The 20,640-nt window shown below is 47.1% G+C and overlaps 1 protein-coding gene across 3 annotated transcripts in view; it reads left to right on the plus strand.

Moving 5' to 3' along the window:
• Positions 1–3,348: 3,348 nt before the first annotated feature.
• The window catches only part of Anapc5 (anaphase promoting complex subunit 5), a 29,481-nt gene continuing 12,189 nt past the window's right edge, over positions 3,349–20,640 (plus strand). For 2 of the 3 annotated variants that reach the window (XM_063225591.1, XM_005000470.4), the window contains exons 1-8: positions 3,349–3,639; positions 6,719–6,798; positions 7,684–7,793; positions 8,635–8,827; positions 13,333–13,399; positions 15,862–15,963; positions 17,218–17,408; positions 19,871–19,952. In XM_063225591.1, the coding sequence (XP_063081661.1) occupies positions 3,433–3,639; positions 6,719–6,798; positions 7,684–7,793; positions 8,635–8,827; positions 13,333–13,399; positions 15,862–15,963; positions 17,218–17,408; positions 19,871–19,952 (1,032 nt within the window). In that variant the 5' untranslated portion in view covers positions 3,349–3,432. The remainder of the gene's footprint in view (positions 3,640–6,718; positions 6,799–7,683; positions 7,794–8,634; positions 8,828–13,332; positions 13,400–15,861; positions 15,964–17,217; positions 17,409–19,870; positions 19,953–20,640) is intronic. The other variant, XM_003462929.5, reaches the window with a different exon arrangement.

Below are 20,640 nucleotides of genomic sequence, written 5' to 3' on the forward strand. Positions count from 1 at the left end.
ACGCTGTTTACATGTCCAGGAGAGGCAACTCTACAGAGGAAAAAACCCCAGACATTATAACATATATTGATCGTCTATCATGTGCCCAGAGCAGGGTGTCTGAGGGGCATGTAAAGCCTCCTGCCACTCTTTTTTGTTGTTGTTGTTATTTTTGAGACAGGGTCTCACTATGTAGTCTAGTCTGGCTTTGAACTTATTACGTAGCTCAGGCTGGCCTCAAATTCATGGAAATCCTCTTGCCTCAGCCTTCCCAAGTGCTGGGATTATAGCCATGGGGTAACGGTGTCTGGTCCACCTGGTCACTCCTGCTGAAATTCAACCATTCAGACATTTTATTTACACACGGCTTTCTTCTGTGGTCCTCTGAGAGGATTAGATGTTCCTGAAAGATGCAGATACACTTTCATAATGTTAGTTTTCACAATAGCCAAAAGGCCCATTAGCTGATCAGAGTACAAGCACAGTATGGTTTATCCACACAGTAGAAATTAGCCAGTAAAAGAGATGCTGCTGCTCCTAATTCCACATTCTAGGAGGCTTGGGGAGTAAAATCACAAATTTGAGCCCTGCCTGGGCAGCTCAGTAACTTAGCAAGACCCTGTCTCAGGGATGTGGGTGCTGGGGATGAGCACAGAGCCAGGGTGGAGGTGGGGAGCACCACACTAATGCACACTACAAATGCACAAACCTTAAACTATTGTAGAACACAGCCAGCCAAGGTGGCACAGGCCTGTCATCCCAGCACCTTGGGAGGCTGAGGCAGGAGGATTGCAAGTTCAAGCTCAGCCTGGGAAATTTAGCCAAACCCTATCTTGAGACAAAAAAAGAGAGCTGGGCATAGTGGCACACTCCTGAGGCAGGAGGAGCACGGTGAATTCAAGGCCAGCCTGAACTGCAAAGCCAGACTATGTCAAAAAACCAAAAGAAAAGGTCCTGAGGATGTAACTCAGTGTGAAGGCCCTGGCTTCAAGACCCAAAAGGTAACGTGTTGTGCGACTCCATCTGTAGGAAATGTCCCAATCGGCAAATCATAGAGCTAAGAAGCAGCTCGCTGGCTGCTAGGGCTGGACAGAGAGAGGCTGACAAGTTTGGTTTTCCTTTCAGGGTGGCTAAAAACTTTCCTGTACTAGATAGTAGTGAAAGCTGTGTGTTATTGCAAATGCAGTAAAGGACACTGACCTGCACCCTTTAAGTGGTTAAGATGGCAAATTTTATGTGTATTTTGCCACAATAAAAATTTAGTAAGTATTCAGAGTAATGAGTCATAGAATTTGACTTACGGTTATTTTGGCAACATCGCAGCTGAGCCGTGAGGTCTAGCCGGACAGTGACTGTCTGCTGTGTAAGCTACGCACCGATCACTAAGTGACCCGACGGCTCCTGGTGTCCTAAAGCTACCGTTCTTTGCTCCCTGTCCCAGAAGATGGCCACGGCCCCTTTTCTGAATACAAGCATGCGGGTTTTATTCGCATCCCCCTGACCGCTAACATTGTCCATCGTTACATCTGCTAAGTAACTGACCTGGAAAACTGTTTCTAGCAACACCAAGAGCCCTGGACCCTGTCCAAAAAACACTGTGTCAGTCTTCAAACAACTTCTGCTGTCTCGGAAACTGAGCTGGACCACAGTAGACCCAGCTCAACTAGATGAAAGGGCTCCTGGGTGACATCACCAGAGCACTCCTCAGGTTAAAATCAAATGTAAAATCTCAGCCTTTCATTCTGTCCGTGTGAAAGTCTCCAGTGGCCTGGCCTGCTGCTTTCTTGCTGTGTGTGAACAAGCTCTTCCATTTTTGTGTGCCTTGACTACTGCTAGATTTTGTTTCACGCCTGGGACACCGGCCTGTCACAAGCAATGCCTGGCATGGTAGGGGGGCCTTCACGTATCATTTAACCCAAATCTTTTATTACTAATGTTAGTGTATTTTTTCATAAAAGGGAAAGGGGACTCAAATAAACTGAGGCAAAGAAAGAGGGTATTTAAATATTAAACATCTTGCAAAAGGTCAGCTTTTCTATTTACAAATAAAAGACAATTGCGTAGTAATTGTGTTTGGTAAATAAAGTGTAGTGTTTTAGCCAGGCATGGTTGTGCATATCTGTAATCCCAACATTTGGGAGACTGAGGCAGGGGGGTTGCTGTGAATTTGATGGCAGCCTGTGTTACAAAGTTGAGTTCAAGGCCAGTCTGAATTGCATAGTGAAATCCTGTATCAAAAAGAATAAATCAGATGTAGAGTTCTCAAAATTAGAAAAAATTAGCTTGCATTCCAAGCCACCAACAGCTTCTTTTTGGACAGCATTACTTCCAATACCTAATATAATGCTAATATCACATTATTCATTGAACAAATAGAGTTGAGACAACAAAAAGGACGTAAGCTTAGTGTCTTGAGAGGTACCAGCCAACAGAAACGGAGTTTGTGAAAAATCAGACTCAACACAGTGGCTGGGGATTGATTCTGGAGAGGTTTGCAAGCCAGACTATGGCTTTTACAGTCGATTTGGCAGGAAGCAAAAAGTCACCGCAGGGAACCACAGTTGATCTGTTTCACATAAACATGTTCAGCGCCGGCCACCGCAACTCAAATCTGTTAATGGACTTGCAAAATACTGAGTAAAATAAGTAAAAACACATTTATTCATGTATTTAAAAAGGAGTTCAATGTAACCCTTCAAACTTTTGGGCTTAAAAATTAATGGACGAATTCAATACATAAATTAAAAATGCAGCAGGGCATGCCTGCACACACCTGTAATTCCAGCACTCGGGAGGCTGAGGCAAGATTGTCTTGAGTTTAGGGTCAGCCTGGGCTACACAGCGAGACTTTGTCTCAAAAAAATTTTAGTTTTCTTTTTTTTTATCGGTACCGGGGATCGAACTCAGGACTGCCTGCTTGCAAGGCAGGCACTTATGCCACTGAGCTAAATCCCCAGCCCCCTCAGAAAAATTTTTTTACGGTGAAAATTTAATTTCGTTTCTTTAAAACACAATCATTTTGGAATGGACTGAAGGGCAAAAAAATAATTTAAAAAACCACAATCATTTAAAATTCAGTATGAGCTGTTTTTCAAATTCAATGAACAGATGAGCGCCCTACTGTTTCAGTTACGGGTGGATCCACGGCCACTTTGCACCAAATCCCGTTCATCTCGTCAGGGAACCTGCTCTCTTCGGCGAGCATTTCTGGAGGGAATCAGTCTAAAAGAGCACCATATTTGCCCCACCCCTTCTTCGCAATTCTGGAGATTACGATTGGATGAAGCTCTCCTATGTGCTCTATGATTGGTCGACGGCATACCCCCCCCCCAAGCGGAGACGCTTGTTTCCTGGGATACCGCGCTGGCGGGCGGAAGTGTAGGTCTGTTGGTGTTAGGTTCTGAGGCGTGGCGGGTCTCCGAGACCTAATCTCGGGGTGGGGGTGGGGTCGCCATGGCCAGCGTCCACGAGAGCCTCTACTTCAATCCCATGATGACAAATGGGGTAGTGCACGCCAACGTGTTCGGCATCAAGGACTGGGTGACCCCGTATAAGATCGCGGTGCTGGTGCTGCTGAATGAGATGGGCCACAGGGCCGAGGGCGCCGTCAGCCTCATGGAGCGGCGGAGACTCAACCAGTTGCTGCTACCGCTGCTGCAGGTGAGAGGCGCCGCCGGCTCCGGCCCTCTGCGAACTTAGTGAAACCGCCCCGGTACGCCTGGTGAACGTGGAAAGTGGAGATAACTACTACCATCGTAGAACACTTAGACCTTACGACGGGCCAGGCACTTTTCATGGAATTGTTTGGGGGATTTTGGTGGTGGTGGTGGTGGTGGTGGTGGAGAGGAGTAGGGTTGCGCGTGGAATCGATGAATCCTAGACCGCCCTCCTGTTAGCACCGTAGTCCTCAGCAATAACGGCATAAAATTAGTATCGATTGTTTATCGGGCATACTTGTTTTGTGTCAGGCGCTGGACAGGTTTTGTTTCATTTTGCCGCCCTGGCTCGGAGCTCTTCTATTAGTTACTAGCTGTCACTTGGACAATTCCTAAACCTAATCGGGTATCAGTTTTATCTGTAAAATGGGAGCAAAGGTAGAAACCATGTCATTAGCACATAGTACGTGCTCAACCTGTGTTACCTAATATGTTCATTTTAATGTACTCTCCCTGGGCGTGTGCCCGCTTCTGCAGCAGCTGTGGATTTTTTTCCCCAGCTGTGGTGCAATTATGGAATTGATGCCGGTCTCCCCGAGTCGCTGTACCTTCCAGGAAGAGGGTGGTATTTTATCCTGTTTTTCATCCTTCCGTCCTCAGAGCTTGGTATAGTGCCGAAATACTTACTTCTGCAGTGAATGAAATGTGATTTAGAGATGTAGATGGAGAGAAAGTGGAATGCTAAGCTGGGCCTTGAAGGTTCAGCAGTTGTTTGTGGAGAAACAGAGGTGGCAGACATATAGGGTGTTAGGCCCCCAAATTATGGGAATTTATTTTTATTTTTTACGCCGTGGTAGTGTTCTAGGGCTGTAGTGGCTAACCTGTGGCACGAATGCCCTGCAAGCCGTTTGTTACCATTGAAAGCTCTAAAGGGTTCGCCATCACTGATCTAGGGCCTCTGACACCCAAGGCAGGGACTCTGCCATTGAGCTGCATCCCCAGCCCCAAATTATGGACTCTGCCATTGAGCTGCATCCCCCCAAATTATGGGCTCTTAAGAGATAAATGTAATAAAATTAGTACCTAGGGTTGTCTTTTTGCCACTCAATATAGCTTATAAAGGATTTTAAAAAGGTTTGTGGGCCAGGGATATGGCTACCTACCCTGGCAAGCACAAGGTCCTGAGTTTGATTCCCTGTACCTAAAAAAAAAAATTGTCACCTTATGGGGCGGGGTAGGCAGGGACTTGGGCAGTGGGTTAACTTAAGCTACAGTGATTGAGTGTCTCACCTGGTTGACTAAAAGGACTAGCCCCTGTGTAACTTGGAACTCTCAGGCCTGGCAGCATTGTTATTTTTAGAGCACTGTCTCCCATTATCCAAATAAAAATGATAACACTCAGATCTTGGTGCACGCTGTTTTGCTGTCTGGAATTCTTTTTGATTCTTTGCCTGCCTCACTATACTTTTAAGAAAATGAATATAGAGTTCATCTGGTAACATTTCAACCGGGTCTCAATTTCTTTACTTTTTGACTTTTTTTTTGTCTTTTTCATTTTTATCGGTACCAAGGATCGAACTCACGACCGCCTGCTTGCAAGGCAGGTGCTTATGCCACTGAGCTAAATCCCCAGCCCCTTACTTTTTGACGTTTTGAAAATTAAAAAAATTTTTGTTTGTTTTGTGAACCTAGGGAGTGTTTGGGCTACATCCCCACCCCTTTTTGTTTTTTTAAGTTTAAGACAGGGTGCTGCTGAGTATCCCCGGCTGTGATCCAACCTGTGATCCTTCATCAGCCTTCTGAGTAACTAGGATATTACAGGAATGTGCCATGGGGGCCTGTTTTTTTTTTTTTTTCCCAGTATAAACAAAACCCCAAACCTTTAAGTATGCAAAAATGGAGTAAAAGATAATTGTTCTGCCAGGCATGGTGGCACACTCCTGTAATCCCAACATTTGGGAAGCTGAGGTAGGTGGATCGCCAAAGCACAGTGAGATGTTGGCTCAAAAAGAAAAAAAAAAACATAATTGTTCTGTGTACCTATTATTTAGTTCTGTTCCTTCTCAGAGCTTATTATTATTCATCTCTGTTGAGTACTGATCTGGAATGAACTTCATATATGTTTTTGTTTTTTGTCTTTTTGAGACAGATCTTCCTATGCAGTGCAGGCTGGCCTTGAGCTCACTTTGTAGCCCTGGCTGATCTTGAACTTTCAACAATCCTCCTGCCTCAGCCTCCCGAGTGCTGGGATTACAGGAGTGCGCCACCTGCCTGGCTTTGCATGGATGCTTTTAATTCCCATTTTTGCTTTGATTTAATTTTTAAATAAATGCTACTTCTGTAACATGCTTTTTTCACTTAACAAGTATTGGCGCTCTTTCCATGTCAGCACATTAGATCATTCTTTTGAACTGCGGTTCCATGTTTGACAGTAGCATGAGCAACATAATTTAACTCTTTTTTTTAAATAAATTATAAATTCTCTTTGTCTTCTTGTCAATGCATGCCAAACATGACTTCCTTAGAAGGAGGGCTATGGGGTTTGAAGTATCTGAAGCTGCCGTGTGTCCTACTGATTTAATCTCTGAAAAAAATTTTAGTTTAAGTATTTGGTTTACACTTGATTTTAGCCAAAAGGCACAGAAGTGGTAGCGTTTAGTTTTTACTCACTTGTTTATTTTTGGTTGATGGAGACAAGGGCTCTGTGTTGCCGAGGCTGGTCTCCTACCATAGCCTCTTGAGTGCTGGGATTACAGGGGTGCACCACCACACCCCAATGATGATGTTTAGTTTTAATTATTAGCTGGATTGCAATAATTTCCTCCTTTTTTTTTTTTTTTTTGTACTGAGGATTGAACCCAGGACCTTCCCTCTGAGCTGCCTCCCAGACCTTTTTTTTTCAGTTTTTATTTTGAGACAGGGTCTCAATAAGTTGTCATTGCCCAGACTGGGCTGGAATGTTCCATCCTCCTGCTTTAGCTTTCCAGAGTGCTGGATTGCAGGCATGCAGCACACTCAGCTGTCAGCAGTTCTGTATCAACCTCCAGCTTTCTCTGTAACTTTTTGATTTCTCCTTTATGCAGGGCCCAGATATTACACTATCAAAACTGTACAAACTGATTGAAGATTCGTGTCCTCAGCTGGCAAATTCAGTAGAAATCAGGTATGTTTCATTTCTCTTGCAATATCGAAAAGTGTCATGGTAGCCAAAAATTACAAAAAATGTCAGCCAGTGGTGCATATCTATAATCCTAGCATTCAGGAGGCTGAGGCAGGAGGATCGCCATGAATTCTAGGCCAGCTTAGGCTCCATAGTGAGTTCACAGCCAGTCTGAACTGTATAGTGAGATCCTGTCTCCAAATCTCCTCCCCTAAAAGTGTCTTTTATCTTGAGAATTGTTTCCCGAAGTATCTTTACTTAATTTGGTTTGATTGATTTGATGGACCTGGGGATTGAACCTAGGGCCTTGAGTTTAGGAGGCAGTCACTGTACCACTGAGTTGCGAGCCCAGTCTGTGACTTTTTAAAGAACAGTAACATTAACCACATAAGTTTTTTTGGTATTGGGAATCAAACTCACAAACTCACACTTGCCAGGCAGGCATTTACGCCACTGAGCTAAATCCCCAGCCCAATAATCCCATTTTTATGGGGTAAAATTTTGACAAATTTTCTGGTCAAGAAAAAAGCAGAAATGCTTTGCTATGAAAATGAAGTTTGTAAAATGAGGTTTTTTTTTTTGTGCCACCATTTTATGTACATCCCTGAATTGACTTTAAATTCAGTCTGTTGAGTTGGAGTTGGTAGCGCACATCTGTGATCCTAGCACTTGAGAGACTGAGGCAGGAGGATCTCTGTGAGTTAAAGCCAGTGTGGGCTACATACTGAGTTCAAGGCAGGCCTGAACTACACAGTGAGACTATGTCTCAAAACCTTAAAAACTAACTAGTTAACTAACTAACTAACTAAATAGGTCTATTCAGGAATATGAATTGTGGGAAGATATTCAAAGGCCCTTCCTAAAATGTACCTCAATCTTTTCATTCAGAATCAAACTGATGGCTGAGGGTGAACTGAAGGATATGGAACAGTTTTTTGATGATCTCACAGATTCTTTTTCTGGAACTGAGCCAGTGGTTCACAAAACAAGCGTAGTAGGTAAGAAACTTTTTTTTTTGTCTTTTTGACACAGGGCCTCAAGGCTGGCCTTGAGCTCACTTTGTAGCCCAGGCTGGTCTCAAACTTGCAACGATCCTCCTGCCTCAGCCTCCTGGTGGTATGAAACTCTTGAAGGAAAGAGCAGCCCTGTCCCTCAGTGCTGTAGGTCATTCCTCTGTAATTTTTGTTTTTCGCTGTGCCGTTTTGATCTGTACTGAAGAATAATTAGCTTGTGGCACAGTGCCTGCCTTCTGTTCTGTCTGCAGTAGTCAGAGCCTGAGCGCCCTGGGGTTGTTAGGGTCCCCAGTTCTTCCTCTCAGTTTTCTGGGTCACCTTCCTGTACTGTGGACCTTCGGGTGACTGTCACCACCCAGACTCAGGAGTGCACATCATTGTCACGGCATTAAAGTGGCCGCATGCGCGCTGCTTCTCCAATGGCTTTCGGGTAGCTTTGCACCTGTGCGCCTTCCCTTTGCCTTTTCTCCTGGTGGGATCAGTGTCGATCGGTGGCACCACCTGCTGACTGACTTCCTGTGTGCCAGCCTTTCGCTGTGGGGGTGTGCAGGGCTTTCTTTCCTCTCCTGGAAGTGAGGTGCTGGGGGGGGGGATGGTAGGAAGTGGATGAGGTCATTTAAGACAGGACAGCTGTGAAGACTGCAGCAGAGGTGAGCAGGAATCGATGGGGCACAGGGACGGGTCAGAGCCCTGAGTGATGCCCCCGCCCCCAGGAGCTGTCCCGGGTGGAGGGCGCTGCTGATGCTGCCTCTGACTCCTTGCCCATGGGTCCGTGTCGCTGCAGGCCGGGTTTCCTGAGTCTCCTTGCCTGCGCTGTCCTGTGTAGGTCTATTTCTGCGCCACATGATCCTGGCCTACAGCAAGCTGTCCTTCAGCCAGGTGTTCAAGCTCTACACCGCCCTGCAGCAGTACTTCCAAAACAGGGAGAAGAAGATGGCGGAGGACGCCGAGATGGAGGCGGCCGGCAGGGAGGAGGAGGAGAGCAGGATGGAGAAGGAGGAGCTAGATGTGTCCGTGAGGTGAGGTAGCACGGGGTTTCCCACAGGGCCCCTGCCTGGGAGCCGCAGCTCAGTGTTCTGGGTCCAGGAGGTTGGCACATGTGTTTGCGCTGCCTCATTGGGTCCTTCGCCCTCCGAGTGGCCCTGGGAGGTGGGGACGGGAAGCTGCAGGCAGGGAGCATAAGTCTGGGCAGCTCTGGGGTCCCAGCATCTGTCAGTGACCTCCTTGGCACTTTTTGGGGATCTGGTGTTTTGGAGGGGGCTTCCTAGGCTGAGTAGTAGGGATGCCCCTGCCCCTGCTGTGGAGCAGGGAGGTCCTCCTTAGGCCCCAGGTTTCCCAGGTCCAGTGTGTTTTTGTCCTCTGTGGGCCTCACAATGCAGGTGGTCATCATGGGCTCCTTGAGGGCCTAGATTGGCTCTTGCAGGCTGGGCTGGGGTTGAGGCTGAGACTGAGGGGACCCCGCACATGTTTACTCCAGTGGTGCATTTGTTTCTAGAAGCTAGTGTGCCTTTGGGCGCTGAATTTGTTGTGAAAATTAGTGACGTGTTATTTGAATGCACATCTAATTGTTAGACTTCTGTGTGCAAAAGGAACTACAGAGAGCCCTTCCTGGGCCTTGTGGCCGTCCGGGAGGTCTGTATTTGTAACCCCATGGAAAAGTTACGGGAATTCTAGCGAGTTGATTCCTCTACCCATGGCCAGTGCAACCGCAGCGAGAATAGACATTAAGCCATAGGTATAGTTCTGGGTGGCCAAGGGGCCCTAAGTCTGGCTAGGATGCAGGTTCACTGGAACAAAGGCCACGATCCAGGCCCAATTTTATTAATTCATAAAGAAGGCAGTGGTGTGAGGATGAGTGGCTGTGAGAGTGGGGGGTGATTGTGAATGCTGTGAGCTGTGCTGGGAAGGAGGCCTGAAAGAGCCTCTGCCGTGTGCGGAGAGATCAACCTGCATAGCCGAGGGAGCATTTGACGTTTTGGGGCTGGTGCTTCAGCTCTGATGTGCAGGCTTCTCCTTCCCGGGAAGTCAGAGCCCGTCCCCACGGGCAGCCCTGGAGCAGCTCTTCATCCTGCTGGCTCAACCATGGTTTTGGGGAACTACGGGGTGAGGAAACAGCAGCGGAAACAGCATTGCCCATCAGTGGCTCGCCTATCCCGGTTCCCACTGCTGAGAGCCAGCTAGAGGGAGGAGGAAGTGGGCTGGCCAGCTCAGCACATGTCAGTACATGAGCACAGGGCCAGGGTTAGCCGGAGTGGAGGTATTGCTCCTTGTTCAAGGAGCGTCCTCCAGGGTCCAGGTGGTCCCCCACAGGTGGAAGAGGTGTTTTTTGTTTTTTTTTTTCCCTTGTATTTTCAAAACGGGATCTCACTATGCAGTTCAGGCTGGCCTCGAGCTCACTTTGTAGCCCAGGTTGTCCTGGAACTTGCATTGACGCTCCTGTGTGGAGAGAAGATTAATTCACTAATTCAAAAACAAAATGAAAATAATTCACTTGGTAAACCAGTAAAAATTTCACTTTTTTTTTTTTCTTTTTGTTTTTGTGGTACTGAGGATCAAACCCAGACCTTTTTCTGAATTTTTATTTTGAGACAAGCTATTGATCTGGTCTTGACCTTGTGATCCTCCTGCCTCACCCTCCCAGAATGCTGGGATTGTAGGTGAGCACCACCATACCTTGTTAAAAGTTCCAGTTTTTAAATTTAAACACTCAGAAAAGTGAACTTTATAATTTGTGCATGAATTCAGGTGTTAATATGTTTATTCTTAAAAAAAAAAATGTACTTTGCAGGCAGGTGCTTGTGCCTCTGAGCTATATCTCTGGCTAAGATGTTTATTCTTGAGCTTACAGTGTTGTTAACACCTGAACAAGGCGAGGCCTGCTTCTTTGCGTACAGCTCATGGGTCCTAACAGCAACCAGTGGTGCAGCAGCTGTGTGTAGGACAAAACCACACACCCTGGGGGAGATCCAGCTGGCCTGGAACTCACAGTATTCATCCTGCCTCAGCCTCCTGAGTATTGGGATTATAGGTGTGTGCCACCATGCCTGGCCTGATACAGGTTTTAAAAAAGTTTTTTCCTAACATGTATTTATTTTCCTAATTTATTTATTTATTTTTATTTTTGGTTCTGGGGATCAAACTCAATACCTCGTGCTTACCAGGCAGGTGTTTATGCTGCTGAGCTAAATCCCCGGCCCCTGTTTAGTTATTTTTTTATTCATTGGAAAAAAGTTTCAATGTTTTTCTTTCTGTGGATTTGATTTGTGTGTGTGGGCTGGACACTGACCCTGTGACTCACACATGCCAGGCCAGGGCCGCAGCCAGCTTCTGAGGCCGAGTTACAGGATGACAGAGCTCTTCCTCCCACCGTGCTTCCTTGTCCTTTTCCTTTCTTATGGTTATTGAGCAGTGTCCAGCTGTCTTAAGGAAGTTATCCTCCTTGCCCAGGAAACCTGCCTGTGCGGTAACACTGCACAGCAAGGCCTGCCGTCCCTCGTGAAGCTGGTTATCCCCAGTTGAAAACGAGAACCCACTGCCCCTTTAGAAGAGAGAGAATATTTAGGCAATTAGTGTTTATTGAGTGGTTTTTAAAATTCCAGTTACAGAAGAGGTAAACTCTGAGACTCAGTGTCAGCACGGGTTGACTGTTGCTGGGTGACAGTGTTCATGACCCTCAAGGGGGTACAGGCCTGAAAGGTCACAGCAGCAAGCTAGCCTTGGGGACCACGTCCTCCCTGGGCTTCCAGCAAGGCAGCGATGCACTTCCTCACTCCCGGGGTGTAACATGTGTCTCCCAGACGTGGTAATTTCGCCTGCTCGTTGATTGTGTCCTGTATGTCTGGCATGATGGCTGGTGTGGTGCTGTTTGTGGCGGGGATACAGTCCCTGTCCCCATGGAGTTCTGCTTGATGCACTGAGGGTGCTGGTGCAGCACAGCTGTGACAGGGACACAGGACTTTAGGGACAGGGACAGGGACTTTAGAGCTGCTGGGCTAGAGGGCACTCGGGGAGGGTGCTGGAGCTGCTGAGCCAGCGCTGACCAGGGCTGGAGACCAGGGCCAGCTGACACGCGGGAGGGACGCACAGGGGACAGTGTGACCTGCACAAGGGACTGAGAAGGAGGGCAGGGCCAGGTTCTGCCTTCTGGTGCTGGCCTCACCCCTCTCCTCCCTCCCCTGCTTCTGACCTGTCCCCTGGGGTTTGTGTGTCCCCCGTCCCCTCTCCCCCCAGCTCTGACCCTGTCTCCCAGCCAGCCTGCGGCTTACTGTCTACCTTGGTAGATTTAAATGCTTGGAGGGGGGTGGATGGTTTCAAATTCCTCTTGAGAATCTAGTGGATGCCAGGAATTATCTCTTGACTAAAATGTGCATCCATGCCAGACATGGTGGCAGATGCCTATAATCCCTGCCACTGGGAGGCTGAGGCAGGAGGAGTGCTGAGGGTTCTGGGCCAGCCTGGGCTGCATAGTGAGTTCAGGGTCAACCTGGACTACACAGTGAGACCCTGTCTTAAAAAAAGAGTTAATAGGATGTGTGTCCACACGAACAAATGTGCATATTGTTTATAAGGTTCTTGGATTCTCAAAGCCCGTCCTGGGAGCTAGGCTAAGTCCCCACTAAACACCTTTTCATAGGTGAAGGCCGCCTGTGGCCTGGTGCTGGGGCTTGAACCCAGGCCCTTGTGTGTGGGAGCCAGGTGTCCTGCTGCTCAGCTCTGCCCAGCCCCTGGCCGCTACCGTACAATCTGTCTTCCCTTTGTCTTGTTTTCAGTGCTGGGGACTGAGCACAGGCCTCCTCTGTTACTGAGGTGTGGCCCGTCTATCATGTTCATTTTTTTTTTTTTGAGACAAGGCCTTTTGTTTTGTTTTGCTTTTGTTGACACAGGATCTCACCATGTAGCTAGGCTGGCCTTGAACTCACAGCAGTCCTCCTGCCTCAGCCTCTCGGGTGCCGGGATTACAGGTGTGCGCCACCACTGGAGCCTGAGACGGGGTCTTGCCGAGATGGCCAGGCTGGCCTTAAACATTCAGTTTCCAATCCTGGCCTCCTGTGTAGCTGGGATTATAAGTGTGTCCCTGAGCCCTGCTTGCCTGTATCATTCTGGCTGTTGACGTGCCACGTACAGATCCTGCAGTACTTGCCTTTTGAATTGGTTTATTTCATTTAGCCTGACATCCGCAGGGTCCTCTGTATCATAGCATGTGTCCAGATTGCCTCCTTTTTAGGTTGAATAATGCCCCTTTGTATCTCTGCTACACTTTGCTAATTTGTTTATCCAGTAGCAGACACGATAGCTCCAGTTTTACCTGCTCCAAGTAATGCTGCAGAGGAAAAGTCGGTACCTCCCGACAGGCATGAAACCTGCTTGCATCCTGGCCATCAGTTAAAGTTTTCACAAGTGTTCTGAGGCAGGAATCTATGACTTTGTAAATGTTACCATTTTCATCCTTTTTTTTTTTTTTTTAAACAGCTTTGTTATATGATTTCATCCTTGTTTAATTATTACTTTTGCTTTTATTTTTCAGAGAAGAGGAAGTATCTTGCAGTGGACCTCTGTCCCAAAAACAAGCGGAATTTTTTCTTTCTCAGCAGGTATATTAATTCTGTAACTGCACATCATGGCTGATGCCTGTGAGGGTTAGCAGGGTTATCCATGAATCTGCATTGTCCTTCCTCCTGGTCCTTTTGCACTAACAGTGCATTCTGTCCCCTCCTATTTTGTGTCATCTTATTGGTCTGTTTCTTTTTCTTTGGTTTTTGAGGCAGGGTCCCACTGTGTAGCCTAGGCTGACCTGGAACTCATGGTGATTTTGTGGCCTCCTGAGTGCTGGGATGTACCGCACACCTGGCTATCATTTTATTTTTCTATTAAAATGGTAACGCACATTCACTTGGTAATGGTATATGACCAGTGGTCTGGAAACATGATGTAGAAGACTCACTTTCCTTCTCAAGCATTTTAGCTATTATGGACATTTTCAAACAAAGAAAAATCTAGAAAGCATTGTATAGTAAATAACTATAATTTAATGCTGGGGTTCTACAATTAGTGTTCTTTCCACCCTCTATCCAGATGAGATAAGATTTTTTTTTCTTTTTTGCTTTTTTCTGGTACCAGGGATCGAACTCACAACTGCCTGCTTGCAAGGCAGGTGCTTATGCCACTGAGCTAAATCCCCAGCCCCCTAAATAAAAATTTTTTTTTTCTCTCTCTTTTTCATTTTTACCGGTACCGGGAATCGAACTTATGACTGCCTGCTTGCAAGCTAAATCCCCAGCCCCTAAATTTTTTTTTAATATAGTACTGGGAGTTGCACCCAGGGACCTAACCCTGAGCAGCATCCCCAGCCCCTTTAATTTTCTGAGACAGGGTCTCACTAAGTTGCCAGGCTGGCCTGTAATTTTCACTCCTCCTGCCTTAGCTCCCAGAGTGTTGAGATTAAAGGTGTGTTCCCCAGTTCATCATGGCTGCCTTTTTCTGAGGCAGGGTCTTGCCATGTTGTGCGGGTTGGCCTTGGACTTTCTTACGGAGCCCATGCTGACCTGAAACTTGCAGCAGTCTCCTGCCTCAGCGTCCAGAGTGCTGGGATTATAATCTTGCACCACCACACCTGGCTTCATTGCTACTGATGAGCCTCGTGTTTTCATTGTTTTAATAGCATAAGCTGAACATTGCTGTCCAAAATAATTTTCAACATTTTAAAACATATTTTGACTTGGTTTTCTAGTTCTTAAAACTTTTTCTGGGGCTGGGGATTTAGCTCAGAAGGGGCTGGGGATTTAGCTCAGCGGCATAAGTGCCTGCCTTGCAAGCAGGCAGTCATGAGTTCGATCCCTGGTACCGGTAAAAACAAAAAAGACAAAAAAAACCCTTTCTGCAGGATGTTGTAATGTTTAGGTGTAGATAAAATTTGTGGAGTCATCTATGTAGATGAATTTCACACTGATCAGAATTTTCCCACCTACACAGTTGATTTACTGAGGAAAAAAAATACTGGTCAGCGGGGTCCTAACCACACCCTTAGTATGTTACAGCCAGATGAAAGAGTTAATGAAATACCTACAGTTCTAATTAGAAGGAGCTATGTGTGAGCTCGCACTTGAAAGCTGGGTGGGGACTTTCTAACCGTGGAGCTGTGGGAGAAGGCGTCTAGGAGATCATTCACTTTTTTAGCATCCATTTAACTATGTCTCCATGTCATAACAGGTTGTAACAAAACTAAAAGGCAACCAATGAAATGGGGAGAAGGATGTGCAATAAATGCAAGTGAAAAGATGAATCCAGTTGCTTTAGAAATCATTTTCAAAGACCGTTTGATGATGAGAGGAAGCCAACAATATGTCATTACGTGAAAAGAACAGGACAGTGAAGTTATATGGCATATTTTAACTTTGTTTAAAATGTGTGGGTGTTCACGCCCCAACACACATAATCGAACATATGCAAAAAAAAGATACCTAGAGTAATACACATTAAAGCATTGGTAGTATTTCCAAGTGGTAAGATTCTAAATTTTTTTTCTATATTTTGGAATATTCTACAGTGATACAGTGACTCAAAAGTAGAATTAAAATGATTATTACTTATGCAAAAACTTGTCCAGATAAAATTGTAGTGAATTGTCTATACCTCCATTAAATATAGGCGTGTTATTTTAGAGCTAGTTTTCTATGCATGTGTTAGTCAGCTTCATGGTACTATGCTGGCTGACTCCTTATGCAGTAAACAGGTTTGTTTGGGTTCACAGTTCAGGAGCCTCAAGCTAAAAGTTGCACAGCCCTATTGGTGCCCTCATTAGAGGAAGGCATGTTAGGGCTTCATGGTTCCAGCCAGAAAGCAGAGGTAGCTGCCCTGGAAGGAGGGCAGTGGGGTGCTGGGGAGTGAACACAGGGTCCTGGACAGCAGGAAGGGACTGTGGTGGGAGCCAGGGCAGACGTGGGCAGACCCTGAATGACCTCCACAGGAGAGAAAACCATCAGGCCCTGTTGCTACATAGCTGGTGTGCGTTTCCTGATACTTATTGAGGTGTCTGCCTGTTGTTTGTACATTTCAGGCTTCTTTGTTAAAAAACGATGAGACAAAGGCACTCACTCCAGCCTCCTTGCAGAAAGAGTTGAATAACTTACTGAAATTCAACCCTGACTTTGCCGAAGCGGTGAGTGTGCTCCCGAATTTGTTGCCAAGCTGGAGAGGGGTCCACGCTCTTCAGGAGATGGAACAGCGCAGCCTCAGAGATTGAGGCCGCTGGTGTGGGTCCTGGAAAGCCATTCTGAGGGCCAGCGGCAGCTTGGGCAGGAAGCGGAGCCCCTCCCTGGGCACAGCAAGAGCCCTCAGCCCCTGACCTGTGTCATTCTGGTCCCTGGACCTCCATGAGGTCCTGAGCTTTGGAGGGGAGATGGTGCGGAGACTGAGCAAGAGAGAAAGGTTTCAGGGGTGTAAATTTTTTTCTTTTTGCATTTTTCTCTCTTTTTCTTAAATTTCCAATAATTCAATTTCTTTGTGGGTTCTTTCTTTCTTTCTTCTTTTTGGTCTTTTTTGAGACAGTGTCTCTCTATGCAGTTCAGGCTGGCCTTGAGCTCACTTTGTAGCCCCGGCTGCCCTTGAACTTAGTAATCCTTCTGTAAGGAGAGAAGATTAATTCACTAATTCACAAACAAAATGAAAATAATTCACTTGGTAAACCAGTAAAAATTTCAGTTTTTTGTGTTTGTTGTACTGAGAATCAAAGACTCTTTTCTGAAGTTTTATTTTGAGGCAGGCTATCGCCAAATTGCTTGATCTCGGTTGGATGTTTTGATCCTCCTGCCTCAGCCTCCCAGAATGCTGGGATCATAAGTGAGCACTGTCATACTCTGTTAAAAGTTCCAGTTTTTTAATTTAAATATTTGAAAAATGAACTTTATAAATTTGTGTGTGAATTCAGGTGTTAAGATGTTTATTCTTGAGTTTGCAGTGTTGTTAACACCTGAACGAGGTGAGGCCTGCTGCTTCATGTACGGCTCATGGTCCTAACAGCAACCAGTGGTGCAGCAGCTGTGTGTAGGACAAAACCACACACCCTGGGGGAGATCCATCCAGCTGTCAGTTTTTGTTTTTGTTTTTATTATTGCGGTGCTGGAGATTGAACCCAGGGTTTTGTACATGCTAAGCAAGTGCAGTACCACTGAACCACGTCCATCTCCAGCTCTTTGGACTTTTCTTTTGAGACAGGGTCCCAGCGGCGTAGCCCGGCTGGCCTTGAACTCACTGGTACCCTCTGGCCTCAGCCTCCCTCCAAGTGCTGAGATCACACCACCACGCCCGGCTCTGACGCCTTTTCAGTTCTTGTTTCGGGGTGGGGAATATTTAGGTTTGGAGGCTGCAGTTGTCTGGTAAGCAGGGTGTCTCACATATGTTATTTCTCACTTAGCATTACCTCAGCTACTTAAACAACCTCCGCGTGCAGGATGTTTTCAGCTCGACACACAGTCTGCTTCATTACTTCGACCGTCTGATCCTCACTGGGGCTGAAAGCAAGAGCAACGGGGAGGAGGGCTACGGCCGGAGCCTGCGCTATGCCGCCCTCAACCTGGCCGCCCTGCACTGCCGCTTCGGCCACTAGTAAGTTAGACCCTCGTCCCCGCAGACATCGAGAGACTCAGATAGCAGCCTCAGATGGTAACCGAGATGCTGCTTCTAAATCAGAAGAATGTTTTTTTGTTTTTTTTTTTTTTTTTAATTTTTTGTCTTTTTGAGACAGGGTCTCTATGCAGTTCAGGATGGCCTTAAGCTTACTTTGTAGCCCAGGCTGGTCTCGAACTCGAAACAATCTTCCTGCCTCAGCCTCCCGAGTGCTGGGATTACAGATGTGAGCCACCACGCCCAACTAAAAGAATGTATTTTAAGTAGAATTAGAGCTGGGCGTGGTGGTGCACACCTGTAACCCCAGCGTTTGGGAGGCTGAAGCAGGAAGATTGCCATGGGTTTGAGACCAGCCTGCGCTACGTTGCAAGGATCTGTCTCAAAAAATAAAAAAGAGAAAAAGAAGAAAGAGACTCTTGCGGGGATTTAGCTCAGTGGCATAAGCTTTGGACTGGCAAGTGCAAGGACATGAGTTTGTTCCTGTACCAAAAAATAAAAAATAAAAAAGATAGATACTCTTGGACATGGGCTGTCACTCTCTCCCAGAGTAAACCTTTAACGCTGGATTTGATGAAAAGTTTTAGGTCGTCTGCCCCCTAGTGTCACTGTGCCGCATGCTGCCTTTCCTTCCTGCCTTTAGTGTCCGGCCTTCTAAGAACAACACAGTGGTTCAGTGTAAAGGAAATTAGGTTATTAGGCCAGAGATTCCCAAAAGAGTTTTTTGGAGGCGATAGTGGGGCAGCAGAAGCTATTTTTAGGGTTTTCAGAAGCCGGAAGGAAGTTGGCCTGTGAGAGCCACGTCTGCTTCCGAGTGGGGCTTAGGCTGCCAGGAAAGTGACACCGGTTCTGCTCAGCTCTGCCTGTGAGCGTGAAGCAGAACAGGGAAACGGGAGCAGCTCCGTAGTGAACAGAACCAGAGATAAGCCCATCAAAATGAGGGGCTGGTTGGGAGCAGAGAGGTGACGTGGATGGTGGTAGAGCAGGGGTGAGCTCACTGGACCAAGAGCTCTGGCCGCTGCCCAGTGGCGTGGTGTCAGCCGAGAGCTGCAGTCCTCACTGTGGGCATCCTCGGTGCGAGACGCCAGGGCCTGCTAAAGGGCACAGTGTCCAGTGGTCAGGAACTGAGACTTGCGCCACTCAGGGCCTGCTGTTGACTTCTGTGTCGGGTTCTAACTCTGTAGCTTCTCTAGGGACAGTCTTGGTGTCAGATGCTCAGCCCGGCCACCTGAAGAAAGTGGGGAAGATGTGAGGATGTTAGCTGGGCTCCACAGCCGCTCAGCAGGGGTGTGACAGGTGCGTCTCACACTTGATGGAGGCAGTGGCTGCTGGGAGAGGCAGCACAAGTGACCAGGTGTGGAGACTTTGCTCACTGGAAGAAGTTTCCTGGGGTGGCACCCTCTGGGAAGGGTTAGTGGGGTGCGCAAGCCCAGACCAGGGGTATTATTAAGGGGTGGAAGCAGCCGGTTGGTGGTTACACCTGAAAATGTTTAGGGGTGCACCACACTCCATGCTTCTGCAAGATTCATCATACCTGGTTAAAATTACTTGTGCAAGGCTGTTGCTAATGTTGGAAAATTCTCTCATGAATTTTACTCCGTACATCAGGGACACTGAAGACTTTCAGTCCCATTTTGAGTTCCTTAGAATTGGCCTTTGTAACCCTTCTTGCCCTGGGAAACCTTGGGCTTGGCCTGTGCCATCCAGGATTCTAGAAAACAGTTGATGAAATCAGGCTGTCCCAGGCTGGAGAGGAACATAGTACTGTATAATGAAGCCTGTCAAAGGGGGTGCAGATAACACTTGTGAGACTGTTTTGGGGGTGACGGCTGGGAAGGGCTGATTGGACATCCACATGGGGAACCCATGGTTGGGGGGAAGTGAGCAGAAAGAAAGCTCAAAAATAGGAATCCTCAGGGGCTGGGGATTTAGCTCAGCGGCATAAGTGCCTGCCTTGCAAGCAGGCAGTCGTGAGTTCGATCCCTGGTACCGATAAAAACGAAAAAGATTAAAAAAAAAAAAAATAGGAATCCTCAAAATAGGGGGGTTTTTTTGGTACCATGAATCAAACTCATGACCTCATGCTTGCCAGGCAGGTGCTTATGCTGCTGAGCTAAATCCTTTAAAACTAATTTTGAAAAACACAAAGTAACAGATGTACATGGAAAAAAATTGAATCATGCAGAAAGCAAAAAGTGACCTTCTCGGGGCCAAGACAAAACCCATGGCTTTGTTGCCTTTTAGTAGGTATCTGCCTGAGGAGGGCCTCGTCCTGTGTCCCCAAGGTCTCTGCTCCCTGCTGCCGAGGCTGGGGGTGGGTGAAGCGGCCAGGAAGAGCTCAGCCCTCAGTGCAGAGGCCGGCACCCTCATGGCTTCCTGCCCTGGTGGCTGGCCCAGCCTGTGATTGCTGGGCCATGGGACCTTCATGTCTAGTCTGTCGTTAGTCAACAGGCCGAGCTCGCCCTGCAAGAGGCCATCAGGATTGCCCAGGAGTCCAACGACCATGTGTGTCTGCAGCACTGTTTGGTGAGGCTGGGGCTGGGGTTGTGCTGTGGGCTGTGGGCGCTGGGAAAGTGCTGACCCTTCGGGTCGTTGTGAGTGGGGTGGAGGTGCTGAGAGCAGAGGGAGGTTGCTTAGCTGGTCCGGTCGGGGGGATTCAGAAAGGCTGCCTATCCCCACCTACCTTTCTCAGTTCTTGGCATCTGTGCTGCTTTGGGAACACTTCCTATCCACGTATTTTAAGGCAATTTACCATGAAGAAAGTAAACATTGAAGCCAGGCGTGGTGACTCACGTCTGTAATCCCAGCGCGTGGGAGGCTGAGGCAGGAGGCTCCTTGTGAGTTTGAGACCAGCCTGGGCTACAAAGCGAGTTCAAGGCAGCCTGAACTGCATAGTGAGACCCCGTCTCAAAAAGACAAAAAAAAGAAAAAAACGTTGAATGTCACATTTAATGTTGGCATCAGTAAAAAGATACATGAAGAAATGAAGAGACAGTGGGCTGGAGATGTAGCTCAGTGACAGAGTGCTTGCTTAGCATACAGACATCCCTGAGTTTTCAAGCCCTAGTATCACTGAAAAAAAGAAGAAACTGAGTTAACAAAAGTAAATAATAAATAAAAAGATAAGTGCTACACCTACTAACCAGATGAGACTCTGTCTTGTAAAAGCAGTCACCAAGCACAAACAGAACACTTGCCAGTCACCCTGAATCCT

Source organism: Cavia porcellus, unplaced genomic scaffold (genome assembly GCF_034190915.1).
Source record: "Cavia porcellus strain 051 isolate PalLab524CR breed Dunkin Hartley unplaced genomic scaffold, mCavPor4.1 scaffold_16, whole genome shotgun sequence".
Taxonomy (NCBI): domain Eukaryota; kingdom Metazoa; phylum Chordata; class Mammalia; order Rodentia; family Caviidae; genus Cavia; species Cavia porcellus.